The 15,344-nt window shown below is 42.5% G+C and overlaps 1 protein-coding gene across 1 annotated transcript in view; it reads right to left on the bottom strand.

Moving 5' to 3' along the window:
* The window catches only part of bicdl1 (BICD family like cargo adaptor 1), a 34,522-nt gene extending 26,266 nt beyond the window's left edge, over positions 1-8,256 (bottom strand). Inside the window, exons 1-2 of the mRNA XM_079516247.1 lie at positions 7,363-8,256; positions 5,288-5,503 (exon numbers count right to left, since the gene is read on the bottom strand). Of these exons, the coding sequence (XP_079372373.1) occupies positions 5,288-5,503; positions 7,363-7,791 (645 nt within the window). The 5' untranslated portion in view covers positions 7,792-8,256. The remainder of the gene's footprint in view (positions 1-5,287; positions 5,504-7,362) is intronic.
* Between the last annotated feature and the right edge of the window lie 7,088 nt (positions 8,257-15,344).

Genomic DNA, 15,344 nt, shown 5'->3' with positions numbered 1-15,344 from the left:
TCCGGCCAATCACAATTTGCGTCCTCACTTTTGTCTTCAACGTTTGCCTTTACACAAACACTCAAACAAACTAGTCATAGCAAACGGTAGCAAAACAATGTTTGTGTTTACACAAACCCTCAAAGCTGGACATGAGGGGATAGCGCCCCTCAAAAATATCTATAAGATCATATGGCACCTCGATTTGATGTGTCATGAGTTGTATTTTCACTATTTCTGAACATTAAAAAATAATAATTAAATAGGACTCCAGTGGTTAATTTAGTGACTGCAGTATGGAGTACAGCTGTCATGGCTCCTGATTGAATGCATACGGTAAGGCTATTAGAAAGGATTATGGCCTAATCCCCTCAGGGCTACATTTTAGCCTGTACCTTGTATTACTTCCTGTGGAGTGGGCCTGCCTGTGGCAAGGTCATCGTTGCGTCATTCAAACAGGTTGCCTTGTTAGACAAAGCCTGTCCCCTCCTCCCCAGGAGCTGTCATGGAGTAATTGCATTGCTTGTTGCTAAAAGCCTTGCTTTGAATCCCTGGAAAGCTGTGAAGACACTTTGAAGAATCTAGTTTCTCCAGACAACGTGGCTAATCTCAAACAGTTTAGCTCTCCTCTTTTTTTAAACTGTCACTACAAACACATATTTTGTCATTAAACCCAGAGACCATGATCGTGACTCTACTATCTATCAATACAGTGCTTGGTCCTCTGTAGGGGTGCTTGTTGTCCATCACCACCTAAAAGTGCTTGCCAGCAGGCCATCACAACATTCTTTGGGATAATATATTTTCCCTAAATGAACAGTTTAAGCCTGGTTCCTTTGAACGCCGACATATGTCTTTTTGCACCCGTAAAACATCTCCAATTCTGGAAAGAATGACCATACTCAAACACAGCATGCATTACATACAGTAGACCCATTTACATCCTAATAAGGTTGCTGCTGTTCAAGGGGAACCTATGGGCAGAAGGCTGAAAATAGCAGGCCTCTGGTGGCCTCACTACAGCAGGGTTTCCACAAGGTAATTCATGTTCACTCTCTGTATAGGGTGCAGTACGTAGTTCAGACAAGTCATTGGTCCGACAAATGACAACCCACCTCATCTCCTAACCTAACCATAACCGCAAGCACGGGAGCAGACGTTAGTCTGACATGCGTCTGTATATAGTTAGCAGGACAGACTAGCACACTGTTTGGTAGGTGAGGGAGGGAGATGGAGGGAAAGAGAACAAGGAAGAATGAGAGAGAGAGACAGACAAGGTAAAGTGAGTATGGAACCTAGAGGCAGAGAGAGAGAGGAAGATAAAGTGTACTATGACTGACCTAATTTATTTTATTACCCAGCTAGGTCTCTCTTGCCTGCCCCAATGCAGTGAATCAATGACATTCAGATCAATACAGACGATTAGTCCTTGTGAATTTCCCTGAGTCATAAAGGCCACAAGAAATGTCCTCCCCGGAACCCGATAGAGACATCAAAATCTTTCAGGGAATAGCAACAATGATTCCCAGACCGCTCCTTAAAACAAAACTAAAAAATGAAAGAAAACAATCAACAATTTAATTATGCTAAGTGCCTGCTAGAATCCATAGCAACCAATGAGAACGGGGCACAACATAGTCCTTGAGAGTAAGATTGAGATTCAGAGAGATGGACATAGAGCAAGAGAGACAGAGAGAGGTTGAGAGAGACTTGGAGAAAGTGAGGGAGAGAAGGAAAGAGAAAATGAGGGTGGCAGAGATAATGTGATAAAGTTGAGGGCCCAGCACGGCGCGGCGCAAGGTAGCTGGCTTAATCTGATCAGGAATGGAGATGAGAAGAAGAGCAGCAGGCATGGTAGCAATGTCCATCTAAGAGTTCCATCATTTTTGTTGTTGCTCCTTCCACATGCGGACATACTCTAATAGCTTGGCATTATAAAAGGCAGAATTTAACTGTACAACTGACAATAAGATCAGTAACGCCTGTAATTCATTATCCATGGAGAATTAACCACTAGTAGTCGTTTGTTTTCTTCCTGAAAAGGGTAATGTGATGGGGTCATGATGAATCGGGGAACTGATGACCCAATCAGGAAGTGCTTAACACTGGATGTTATCCATTGATATTTATCTGGCCGTGGGACATACATGGCATACATAGCCCTCGTCATCAAATATATATGTCCCTTTTACTTCTCGCAGCAGGCAATCTGCCAATGTAGGTGAAAGAAAGATGGGAAGTATCCTTTTCCCTAAGAAGCCCAGCAACCACATGGCTGGCTCTACAGTTTTGTACTCCAAGTACAAGTGCTTTTCACTGGTCGCGTTACAGATAGCCGAAAGACAGTTATGTTTTCCCAACTCATACACTTGTAACTTCCGATGCAATTTGTTTTTATTTATCAAGACATAACCCTTATAAAATATGAACATGATCATTCAAAATTCAGGCTCTTGCCTGGCGGTAGATTACATCGTGTATTACATGCTGAGGAAGGCTTGACGCCGAAACCATAGGCCGAAACTCGTCCGTGTTTGCTGTGTCTGTCCGTGCGCTGATAAATTAAAAGTATCAGAAGGACTTTGGAGTTTCTTTCTTACTGTGAATTTTCGCGAGCCGTGCACCCAGTAAACTGCATTTACAGACAGAGTGCTCGTTATTCTTTTCTATAGTAGATCACAACATCTCTCAGGAAGAACATACCGATAGCAGCACCTCACACCACATGCCTTGTTAGTCAAATCTGTGATGATGATCTGTAGATGGTGTTCTTCGAAAGTCATCTTGACCTGCCCCCTGGCAGAGTCTAATAGTGTACTTGAGCAAGACACTTCACACCTACTGTACTACAGTGTAACTGCTCCCGGTGAGCATGGTTTCCTCCACCACCAGTGTGTGAATTGGTGAATGTTCAATATAGTGTAAAGTGCTTTGGAGAAAAGCACTATATTCCATAAATGCAGTTCATTTCAATTCTCCATTTATGTTGCCTTTACCAATCTACCAGGCCAGATATCACACTGAAGTCTTTTGGTTTAGCCTAAAGTGCTCCATTGCTCAGGCGCCAGTGACTGGGTGCACACACACTGTTTATAGTTTTATGCAGACACCACTGGGAGCTGGGATGTTGTAATGCTCTAATAGGCGTCAGCCTATTCCTCTGTAAATGCAGGGTAGAATGACACAGCTGAAAGTCCAACTTGGACAACATGATCCTCTTGATGAAGCAAAAGCAGGTGGGTTGAATTACATCACTGAGTTCAAACCTTTTCTTGCCATCTATTTCTCAATTGATACAGAAAACTTCTTAAGATTTTCAAGAAATGGAAAAAAGAACATGTGTTCCAATAGATCCAATAGACTAGACTACTAGAGCAGTGGTTGCCAAAGTGGGGTCCGGGGACCCCCAGGGGTACTTGAGGGAGTTCCAGGGGGGACCCAGCTAAAAATGATAATTTGTAACCAAATGGACCCTTATATTTCTGTAACTCAGAGTGTACAAATGGAACCAAATGGACCCGTCATTTGTACGCTCTCAGAGTTAAATTAGCATTGATTTTACAATATAAATTGGGGGTCCCAGAGATAGAAATGCTATTAAATGGGGGTCTGTAGACTAATGCATGTCAAACTGGGGGTCCTTGAAATTAAACGGGTTGAAAATCACTGCTAGAGCCGTAAAAGTCTTCTCTTATGGGGGTCCCTGGCATATATTTTCAAATGGGGGTCCGTGGGCTATTTAGTGTCAATTTGGGGGTCCCTGACATGAAACGGTTTGAGAACCACTGTACTAGAGCATAGCAGTGGGCGTGGTTTTCTGGGCCCACTGAATACTCTCCAATTAATTTTTCCCATAGAGATTTACAAAAATATTCATATCAACTATTCTAAGCCTAGAATCAAGCCATTCAAGGTGAATCATGAACACTAAACCTTTGATTCTGTGAAAAATCAATTGAATATTTAATTATATGATATACATTTAATAAATAACCTTTTGTTTAACGTTTTTTATTTTCATTTTCTCATAATATACATTTTTGTAAATCTCTATGGGAAAAATGAATGGCCGATTTTTCAGTGGATTCTGAAAACCACTCCCACACGGATCGGGAAAAGTCGGTATCGGCAGATACTCAAAGTCGGATCGGGAGCAAAAAAACATGATCGTGACATCCGTAGTCTTAACCACTTTGAACCTGGCGTCCCTATTTTGGCCATGTCATTAGCAAAGCGAAAATGTCCAAAATATTGTATGAATACAAATCGTGGATATACAAACTCAAGTGTTGCCAGCTTGTAGATCGGCTACTTTTGTCATACAATAAAATATGGCATTCATTTATGAGAAAACCTAAGAAGATAAAAACTGGATATACAAAGTTTCTTGCCAACAGCAATGATATGCAATATGTAAATCCATATTAGCCCGGGGTGCAGGTCAGGAAAATGTAACGGTGGACTTAGCATGCGTTTCCTTTTAGCTTGCAGTTCATGGAACGTTCCACAAAATCACAAATATCGACCAATCTCTTATGAGCGTTGATGATGACCTGATTTCTGCTAATCCTTCTGATGTGGACCTCAAGCCAGGCAGAAGGAAATTGACCATTCTGTCTGAACAACATTTCCCCTTTTATTGCAGATTGACCGATTAGAGTGTGTGATGCTATTTGCAGAGCTGCTTAGGGAAGTCTAATCGGGTGTAGCTACATCGCTGAAAGCCCGCATCTACTGTACAGCAGCATCAATCACAGTCCTGACACTTGTACATCACAACAACCGTGAGTGAGTGACCTGCCAGTCTGCTATCTCTCCCATTCTCTCTGCCGCATGTGATCATGTTGACCTGTACCCTCTCCAAAACGTTGTCTTTCAGCTTCAGTCTCGGATGCTTCCATCTTCCCTTTCACCGTCTTCTCTCTCTTTGTTGAAAGCACTTTTTTTCCCCAGGTGCAATCACTTCCCTCTCTCCACCTGTTCAAATAGCTGCACCTAGATGACCCGTCAATTATGCAGACTTTATTGCGTAAGGCTGCAGTCCAATCACTGTGAATTATTTAAGGTAAAATATGAGAGCATCCACTCTCATTTTTGATGAGTTAGCATAACCCTCGTGGAGAGAGTGAGTGAGACAGATTGAAAGGAGGACTTCATCCTCTGTGTGGGTTCTCACTCGGCAGGGCACCTTGACGTCAGCCATGCAGATATTAAGGGAACAGAGCGGCCCTGAGGGCACAACAAGAAATCACCATGAAACACACACACACACACACACACACACACACACACAAACACTCTCTCTTACCCTACTGAGTTGCTCCAGCAGTCTATGATTCTGTTCCGAGAGCTCACTGATGGCCCTCGTCTTTTCCCTGTCGACTTCTCTCAGCTGGACCTGGTGGCATTCCAGCTCTCCCTGCAGCTGCTGGACGTCCGTCTCCAGCTCGGCCACGCGGCCCTCCCACTCTCCCTCACGCCTCTCAAGGCGACGTCTCAACTCGTGCTTTTCCTGCTCTAGGTGCTGGATGTGGAGGAGGAAGGAGGGTTAGAGGAAAGAGAGCCGGAGAGAGTAAGACTAAATATGTGATTTATCTGATGACTTAACCACTTAAACCCTCTAGACTTAGTAAACTGGACCTGAGTTGACTCTGTACGTGGTACGCGGACCACTTTTTTCCCCATGTGTACCAGATCTCTTCGATAAAAATACCCGATCTACAACCTCACAACTAACTGTGTGAGCTTGTAGATCTGCTACATTTAGCTAATGTTTCCCCCAGAATATGGATGCTGGGGTTATAATCATGGGGAGGCATGGTTTCATTGTGGTCCTCATGATTGTAGATTACAGTACACTGAACACTGAACTAATAAACATTACTGATAGCACAAACTTAAAAGCAGTGGAACCTTTAAAAACATTCTCTGTAATTTAAAATCCATAACAGACAGAATGAAAACTTTTAGAGGCTGAATCGTCTCTTAGCTATACTTCAGAAGAATTGAATGAATGGCCTTTCTCTCTCTCCATAATGAACACATAAGTGTTTTGGCAATTGGAAACGCTGAAATTGTAGCCTATAAATTCCTGTAGTGACAGCTAAGAGATTGGGATTTTGCTCTCAAGTCTCTAGACGGGGATAAGGGGCAGAAAGATGCCCTGCATCACCAGCATTTTCCAGCAGTGTGGATGGGCGTTGTCATTATGGATAAGCCCCATGGCTAAATCTGATGGCATTTGGGTAAAAGATTATCTGCAGGGGATCAAATCAGAGTAAAAACAACAATACAACAAAACAATATTAAGCCACAGGTTAGGCTAGCTGGAGGGCCTGAAACCACATTAAACAATGTTTTAAGATTAAGAGTCTACTATGCTGCTATTCTCAGTAGTATTGCAACATGCTGGACCAAAGGACTGAACTGAATGTATGGCCTTGAATGTCACAGTAAAACAAAAAAGAAGCATGGTCATTGGTCACTGGATAAATGGTTCGTCACTGTTCAAGGGAAGACTCAAAATGTAGTCAAATCAAGGCAGCCAAACAACAGGCCACAGGTTTGATGGTTCTGTGAGATCTGCTATATTTGAAAATCTGAGTTTTTAAATGTATTTATTACTTACTTCACCTAATGACATGCCCAAAGTAGGGAATCAGAGGTGGAGTAGCTGCAGTTAAACGCTGGCCACTAGCTCAGTCCTGGATAAAGCAGGGCTCAAAGTAGAGTAAAAACAAGGCTCAGCAACCCAACACTGTGCCACAGGTTCAGAGGTTGGGAAGAAAACGTGAGCTTTAAAGGGGCTGAGCTGTGGCAGTGTGGCATGATGCTGGATGTAGACCAAACAAGTGAACAGATGTACAGTAGTAAATACAGGAGGACCTGGACATATTTGCAGCTAGGGGATTAGGCTTTGTTTTCCCCAAAGCCATGTGCTGCCTTGAATGGGGAGGTTTAAATGCAATATTAACAACAACAAGCTCTACTGTAACTGTAATATGGGGTTGCTTCTTCTCAAAGACATGCCTGTCGGCTTGACGAAACCAGAGTATCTCACATAAGACATAACATCATTACCGAAGTTCATAAGCTATATATACAGTATGTATTCAATTGGATGATGTAATTAGGCTGTACTATTCTCTACTGACTATCAGGAGAAGAATGGTTTTCTATAACAGGTTATTGTACTGGGTCTTAAAGGCAGCATTTGTACTGAGCTGAGTTTGTTTACACACAGGCCCACTGCCACACAAGGCTAAGCTAGATCACTTGAGTTGGGTCAAATACATGAAAAAATAACTCGGAAATAGGCCTAGGCTTCTCAAGCTGATCTGACACAAAACTGGGGTTAGTTATGATAGTGTCTCTAGACTTTACCTCTAGTTTTTCGTTGAAATCCTTGTTCATTTTCTCATATTGCTTGGTCAGGTCTTGGTTTCTTTCCAGCAAGGCTTTGCCGAGTTTAGCAGCTAAAACCAAGTCTTTTTCTTTTTGACGGAAGAGCGACAACAAGTCCGTGTTTTGCCCAGTCACAGGCGCTCCCAAGTCGGACAACTCTTCCTCCCCGTTTCGCTCCCCACCGGCAGTAAGCATGGCTAATTCCTCCTCCAACGCCATCCCGAGGCCTCCGGAGCTGCTACCGTGTTGTAGCAGCGAATGACCCTGAAATGCTGGCGTGTCTTGTGCGGTTGTGTTGGCCTGGTCCAGTGCCGGGTGGTGCTCCTCCATGCAGTCGCTGTCCAGCACGAGTGGTGCTGAAACCAAGGCCGACGGAGACGTGTGCAGGTCGAGGCAATAAGCTGACATCGCCTCCCACCGGCGGAGGAGAAAAAGCCCACCAGATAAAGCAGACCGATTTACTCCTCCGGCTGCTGAATCCACCCTGGTGGTGCTGGGCCAGCAGGCTGATGATGATGATCACATCTACCGGACGACAATTCAGCCATCGATACGGCTCCTCGTAATTCCAGCCAGACGCACTTATAATAATAAATCACAGCGAACTCCTGTCTCTCACTCAAATTACCCCCCCATTCCCCCCGACGCATTCGCGTTGCTCAACTTGCTCTTCCTCTTACCCGCAAACACCGCCCCCCTCTACGATCAGCTGACGACGTGTTTATTATTAGAGAGTGAGACCAATATTATAATTATGTTTTTATCGCCTCATCAGCCGCCTTGAAGAGCTCGCAACAACGGTCGGTAAGTCAGTGTCCATCCCGTTGCGGGGTCCCGGTCCACCATAATGACTGCCTGTTACACTGGAGGCATCTTATCTGCCAGAGAGAGAGAGAGACAGATAAAAACTACTCAGCAGAGCGCGCTCCCGATAGCCCCCAAATGCGCGCTCCCCCACGCTCCTGACGTCAGCTGAAACCTGTTACAAATACACCCATTGGCTAAAAATGATAGCGCCATATTTTGGTGCACGGCGCGCGTCTATTTCCGTGTTCTGTTCCGAGGCACGTGCGCAGGTAAATTAATTCATGACGAGAAGAATGTGAATGTCATCAACTCATCATATCACACATTCAGACGACAGTCACAGAGGCTCAGCAAGCAATTAACCAATAGGTCAGCGTCAGCCCACAAGGTAACAGTAACAGGTACGCCCCTTTTCCATCTCACCCCACTACTCTACCTAGCTGTAAAAAACAAACATAATTAATGTTGGTGATAGCACCGAAGTCCTGACGTCACTGTCAGTAGAGGGCGTCAGTCCACAGGTTCATGTACTTTTTATTTGCATTGTAATCTCCATAGGGGGATTTTAGATCGCCTCATATAAGAACTGTGTTTGAAAAATAAACCGATCACCCCGGCCTTTTCACTCATATGGATATGAAGCATCGACTGAAGGTGGAAATGTACAAATATACCCAAAGAGTAACAAAATAAGTGTTAGAAACGAGTCAAACAACCCAGAGACTACATTTCCGGGTAGGCAGGTGGCTGCATCTGCTCGTCGCACAACAGAAACTGAATGTCAATTACGTTTATTTTTATTTTTATTTTATTGATATTTAATGTTTCGTGGTTAGTATGAGTCGAGTCACCACCAGCTGAGCTTACGTCAACGAGGAATCTCAGGAACGCTATGTGTTGACAGCTGGGCGTGACGTATATTAGCAGCGACATTGCCTTCATATGTAATTTCAAGGCTTTTGCGGCCACATTAATTCCATGTTCTCCAGAAACTGGCTGTATCAAATATGAATGGACATCATTAACGACGCACAGCCACTCCCCTGACAGAAAGGCTGGGGTGGTCGGTTTATTTTTCAAACACAGTTCTTATATGAAGCGACCTAAAATCGCCCTATGGAGATTTCAATGCAAATAAAAAAATACATGAACCTGTGTGTTGGTGCCCTCTACTGAAAGTGACGTCAGACTTCGGTGCTCTATATAAAAGGTATTATCATATTCGCCTATATCTATTATGGAATGGATCCACTCATTCACTGGAGAATTGAGGTGGTATTTTATTTACATGCAGCATGAGGGTCAAGTTGAAGTGTGAACAAATTTAGCCTCAGACAGTCTCTCGAGCTCTCGAGAAAATATTTTTTCCCCAACAAAGACATAGGCCTAAGACTATTGTGAATTAAGGGGTTCTCGGCACCAGCCAGGATTAAACTACGCAACGAGATTTTCACACGATTTTCACACGATGCATAATTCATCATCCAGAGTCGACAAGACTCGACATAATCACGAACAGGTGAAGACTTATATGGTTTATAGATACACTCAGCTAAACCTTATTTCGAAAGGCTAAACTCTGATGATAATTGTGTGTGTGTGTGTGTGTGTGTGTGTGTGTGTGTGTGTGTGTGTGTGTGTGTGCCGCGTGCGCGCAAATGATTTCAAGGGGGAGGGGTGGTTTACCAGGCTATAGTAATGTTTAGGCTATGAGTGATTTCAAACAAAGCCTCTTTATCTGATAAAGGCACAAAATAATTAGGTCACATAGCCTACTGCCAAGTCCCTCTCTAAGGGCCTAAGGACCATATAGTTCATGGAATACTAGCATCCCTTTTCTGGGGCTAGCATTCGAAAATAGCCGATCTACTGTACGTATCTATAAGTTACTAACTGTAACTCATTTGTTTAATACTGCTCATAAAGTAAAGAAAACGTTTTCATTTAACTCATGTTGATGTTTAGCCAAATTTCATACGAATTGAAACGACTTTACTATTCATATTTGGTTTTCATTGTGCAATTTATTGTTGACACAATAAATTAAATAATAAATACAAATAAATAAATTAAGCCTTTCTATGTTTAATATCATAAACATAAAGACATTCTGCATAATGGCTCTATAGCTCCCTCTGTGGAAAAAAATCTGATATTACAGTCAATTTTATTAAGCAAAATAATAGTCTAACAACTTGAAGCATCTCTAAAGAAAGATTTCAGAGATAAGTAGATTTTGCTGGGTTTTCATACAGTGTTAAGGCCACAAGTGATTGTACTAATTAATCTATTATACTGTAATTGTTGGAGAATAGGTGAAGGACCTAAGGAAAATGTGTTGTCTTTCAATATTGTGACCATTGTAAGTCAGACAAAATGTATGTGTGTGTATATATATATATATATATATATATATATATATATATATATATATATATATATATATAAATGTAATTTAAAAATCAGCCGGCTACTTTCTGTTTGGCACTGTCAGTATATTTTAATGCCACTAGTTTTGTACTCTTACTCAAGTAGATTTTTAAATGTATGACTTTTACTTGTAGCATAATATTTTTACATTGTGGTAGGCCTATTGCTAATTTTACTTGAGTTGAAAATCTGAGTACTAGCGCTCAGGTGGCACAGTGATGCCCACCACCGTTGTGGTATCTTCGAATCCACCGTGATGCATCCGACTAGTTTGTCTATTGAACACAATCGGCCTGTGTTTGTAGGAGGGAAGCTGGGGAGGGTGATAATTGTCACTGCATGTATTTCTGCGTGCCAGGGCACTCCCCTACCTGTCAGCAGGGAGTGTTGGGCAGGAAGTATAGGTATAGCTACATTCTCCTGGTGGGGGCTCCTCACAGGAAAGTGAGTCAGTAGGATACAACACACACTTGTGTGTGGTGCGGAATCAATTGGCATAATTACTACAGTGTGGAGAAAAAGCTGTCAAAAGGAGTACTTCTTCCATCACTGGTTAATATTGGGATTCAGCTCTCATAGCTTTTTTGAGATATTCCTACCTACCTACACATTGTTGTTTTATAATTGTAAATTGATGTGTGAAGTGTGTGAAGAGGTGTAGGGGTGGGGGCATGTCCTTGATTGTCTTCATCACCAGTGTTATGAATTGCATCCAGGCAGCTAAGCCAGTGAAAGGAATGCAGCAGGGGGAGAGATAAACATTTTGGATGGTTGAAACCCAGGCATTCATGCTGTCAGTCCAGCAAGGAGTGATTTGCAAATTTGCAATACTCAAGCATGGAGATGACTTGGATAAGGAGCTGGGTAGACTCCTTGGGGAGGAAAGGTCTGATCCTCTGCATGTTAAGTGCAATCCTACAGTATAGAGTGATCACTTTTATGTCTTGAAGGACAGCTGATTGTGCAGGACCACTCCCAGGTTCCAAGTCACGAGGGTGTTGTCGATTGAAATGGAAAGATCCTGCAATGAAAAGCTTGTTAACATGATGCAACAATCTTTTCATTGCATTAAACTGTGGATAATGACATCGACAGTGTTGTTGACAGTGGCTGTTTTCAGCGTTCATCAGTGGCATGTATTTCTTTCACAGGTTGAGCGCCACCAATTATGTAACACCAAACCTCAATAATATATGCCTGCCTCTGCCCCTGCTGTTGCGGCAGGGTTTCATCTCAGCCTTTGTAAGGAAGTTTTATCTTTCTGTTATGTAACATGATTTCTGTCTCCAGACATCTAGACTGCAGTACACCCCCCTCAACTCTTATACAGACCATACATTAAAGAGTAAAGACATGCAGGTGTTTTAGTGGTATGCCACAGGATGGCAGTATTTCCTTATAGCTCATTCATTCTTAAACATGTTCTTAATAGATAGAAGCTTCGGGCACCTAGCCTGGAATCCAGACTGATTAGCTCTGTTCGGTGGTTAAACGATGAACGAGTGCCTCCATCTGGAATCCAGGCTATCGGGCACCTACCGTAGCCTCCTACCTTTCCTGTTTGTTATGGGTGATATCATGGATAGGCTTTGCCTGGGCTATCTAAAAAGTAATAGACTGTTTGGAGACTACAGTAATGGAAGACGTCATGAGATTGTTGTGCTTTTGCTCATATAGCACATTTCGTTAACTTTTAACTTATCACAAACAGTGGCCAGTTGAAATGTAGAATTGCCATATGTTTAAAGTACTCAGATTTCCTTGAACATTTTAAAGCCAAGGCGTGCTTGCAAAAAAATAATACTTCAAGTGTTTTGTTGCAATAATATACCTAAAAAAATGCAGTTAACCCCTACTGGAATGAGGCCTATACTGTACTGTAATTAGACTAAAAGAGACACTGAAATCAGATCTATATTATAGTAGATGCAGCTTGTAAACTGTGATTTTCCCTCCATACTTCAGTATCAAGCTGAGATTGGCCATAGGGGCATACAATACCTTGTTGCTAGGTAACATCAGTCTCAGTGAAAGCCTCAGCATTCGGTTCACTGCGAAAAATGATAACCACTTCCTTGTTTTGTGTGCATAAATCAAATCCAATGAGTCCTTGTAGTCAGTTATCAAATTAACTTCATTGCTTATTCATGTGAATGTTCAGCATATTTATAACACAATCAGAAACATAAGCTGTCTTTAGTGTACTGTGAGTTTACCCAAAGAGCAGTAAAATTGCATGGCCTTATATTTGTGCAATTGTGATTTTTGTTTTACACCACATTGTGTAAGTAGATGTAAAGGTGTAATGAATTGGCTGCAGATGCAGAGTAGCCTAGCTGTAAGGCTATTGATCACCTGCCTCCGACAACACACTGCATTATGTAATTCCGGGAGCCAAACAGAGGCTGTGTTTATAAACCAGAACATATTTTCAGAGATCCCTGGTGGTCCATATGAAAACTTTGCCAGTCTAAACCATTTTTGCCACAGAGAAGCATGTTGCCCGGAATTCAAAAGTACAGTATGTGTATCAATATCATTCATAGATGCGGTGGTTAAAGGGTAAGACCACTTTTTTAGAGGTTTCGGTTGTGTAAGTTACCTTGCCATGATGCAACTCCAAATGTGGACAAGAAATTAAAAAAAAATGCTCCAGTGATTAGAAATTGATAATTCAAAATATGCCCCTCATTGACTTACATTGTACACACTAAAACGGCTCTCAAAGTCACTCTTTTAGTAAACAAACACAAACAAATTATGAATTATCAATTTCTAATCACTGGAGCAATTATTTTTCATTTCTTGTCCACATTTGGAGTTACATCATGGCAAGGTAACTACACAACCCGAGCAGTGCCTGGGGGACGGGGAGCAGTTAGGGGTTCACCCTCTTGCTCAAGGACACGATGCCGGGAGCAGTGGGGAACCATTGGATTCCCAGATGGCCCGGTCTGCCTCGTGAGCCACTGCTGCCCTATACCCCAATCCCAAGGCCGCAGCGTACAATGTATTGTTGGCATACAAAATTCTGGATGGCGTGGATCATTTTATAAACACTTTTTCTTGATTTCCACCAAGACATGACACTGATGTTAATATTAATTCATAACAGAGGAAACCATTGCTAATTGTTATTATTATTATCATAATTTTGTAAACGCCATAGCCGGATACGTAATGTTATGGAGACAACAGACATTCAGTCACCAGCGCTTCCACACTGGAGAGAGGCAATTTGTAATTGCAATAATTTGTAGTAATTGTAATAATTTAGCATCGTTCACTCCTCGGAGCAAGGTTACTTACCACTTATGCACTGGTACATATTCTAAGTGCACTGGTACCATATTTGTATTACAATCTTTACTGGGAGTGTGATCCACCTCACCTGGTTATTTATTTCGCCTCTGCTTGCAGGACAGGTTGTGCCATCTGCTGGTGCGTGCGTGTATGCGTGCGTGCATGTGAGAGAAAGAGAGTGTTTGCATGAGTCAGTATGACCATGATGAGGTGGCAGTGGCACTTAGTTGGCATGTATTGGTATTTCAACAACAGTGCTTAAACAGTATGAACCATGAGTCTTCTGTTAGTTGTGGTTCAACATACAGTACTGTAGTAGGCTGTGTACTCTTAATACTAATGTACAGTATAAGAGTATAGTATGTTAAGTGCACTTGTCATTATCTGTAATTATAAGTAAAAGCAAAGCAGCTACAGAAATGAACAAATAATGTATGAATAATTTTCACTTTATATTCTTCTACAGTCAAACCGTCCCTGCCTTGTCGTCAGTGCTCAACAACACAGTTTACACAGTTTATGACAACTACTGTAACTGCAATTGTCTTTGTGATAGGTAGTTTTCACATTATCTTGTTTGAGCATTGTTTGCATACACAGTAACATCCTAGGTGTTAGTGTGTACACATTAACCAAACAGGTCCATTTACTCCATTTACTGATTTTGCTGTGGGCGAGAGTTGTGGCTGCACGTATCGCTGTGATTAACAAGCGCTGCTGCAGTGAGGAGAAAAAGGGAAAGAGAGCTTTTAGGGGGAGCATTGGTGAAAGCATGAGAGAGAGAGAGAGAGAGAGAGAGAGAGAGCATGGGTGAAAGCATGAGAGAGAGAGAGAGCGTCTCTCGCTCTCTTGCCTGTGTGATCGTGTTTTCACTGAGCTTGCTGCATCACTCTCTCCTCCGCTCCCTCCCTCTCTCTCCTCCTCTGTCTCTCTAATCTCTACTCGTTTCCTCTCACAGCTTTCTCTCGCTCTCTCTATACCCTGCCACAGTGCATATCTCTCTCTCTCTCTCTGTCTCTCTGTGTGTGTGTGTGTATCTTTCTCTCCCCTTTGGCTATCCTCTTTTCCCCAGTGAGGATGACATCCCCAAATTTGATGAACCAGCAAAGCTCTCACACTGGCTGGTGGCTTCCGAGGGAGACCCCTCATGATCGGGTTTACTGGACAAGGAGGTGCCCCTTCTAAAGAGCTTCACAGAAGCACCGTCAGTGCTGGCCCGCTCTGAGTAAGTGGTGTACTGTTCTCTTGAGTGTATCTGTCAAAGATAATGTGGCAGGGGATTGAGAGGGTTAATGACACTAGAGATGTAGTGTATTGAACAGCTATGTGCTGCCTGCATCCATGCATTGCTTTAGTTGTTTTTTTTTGCCTAATCTGTGCATGTGGGAAGCAATGAAACATTAATTGATTGATGGACTGAT

This window comes from Electrona antarctica (assembly GCF_951216825.1).
Source record: "Electrona antarctica genome assembly, chromosome: 12".
NCBI lineage: Eukaryota > Metazoa > Chordata > Actinopteri > Myctophiformes > Myctophidae > Electrona > Electrona antarctica.
The sequence above is the reverse complement of the archived record's forward strand: the minus strand, read 5'-3'. Positions and strand labels throughout refer to the sequence as shown.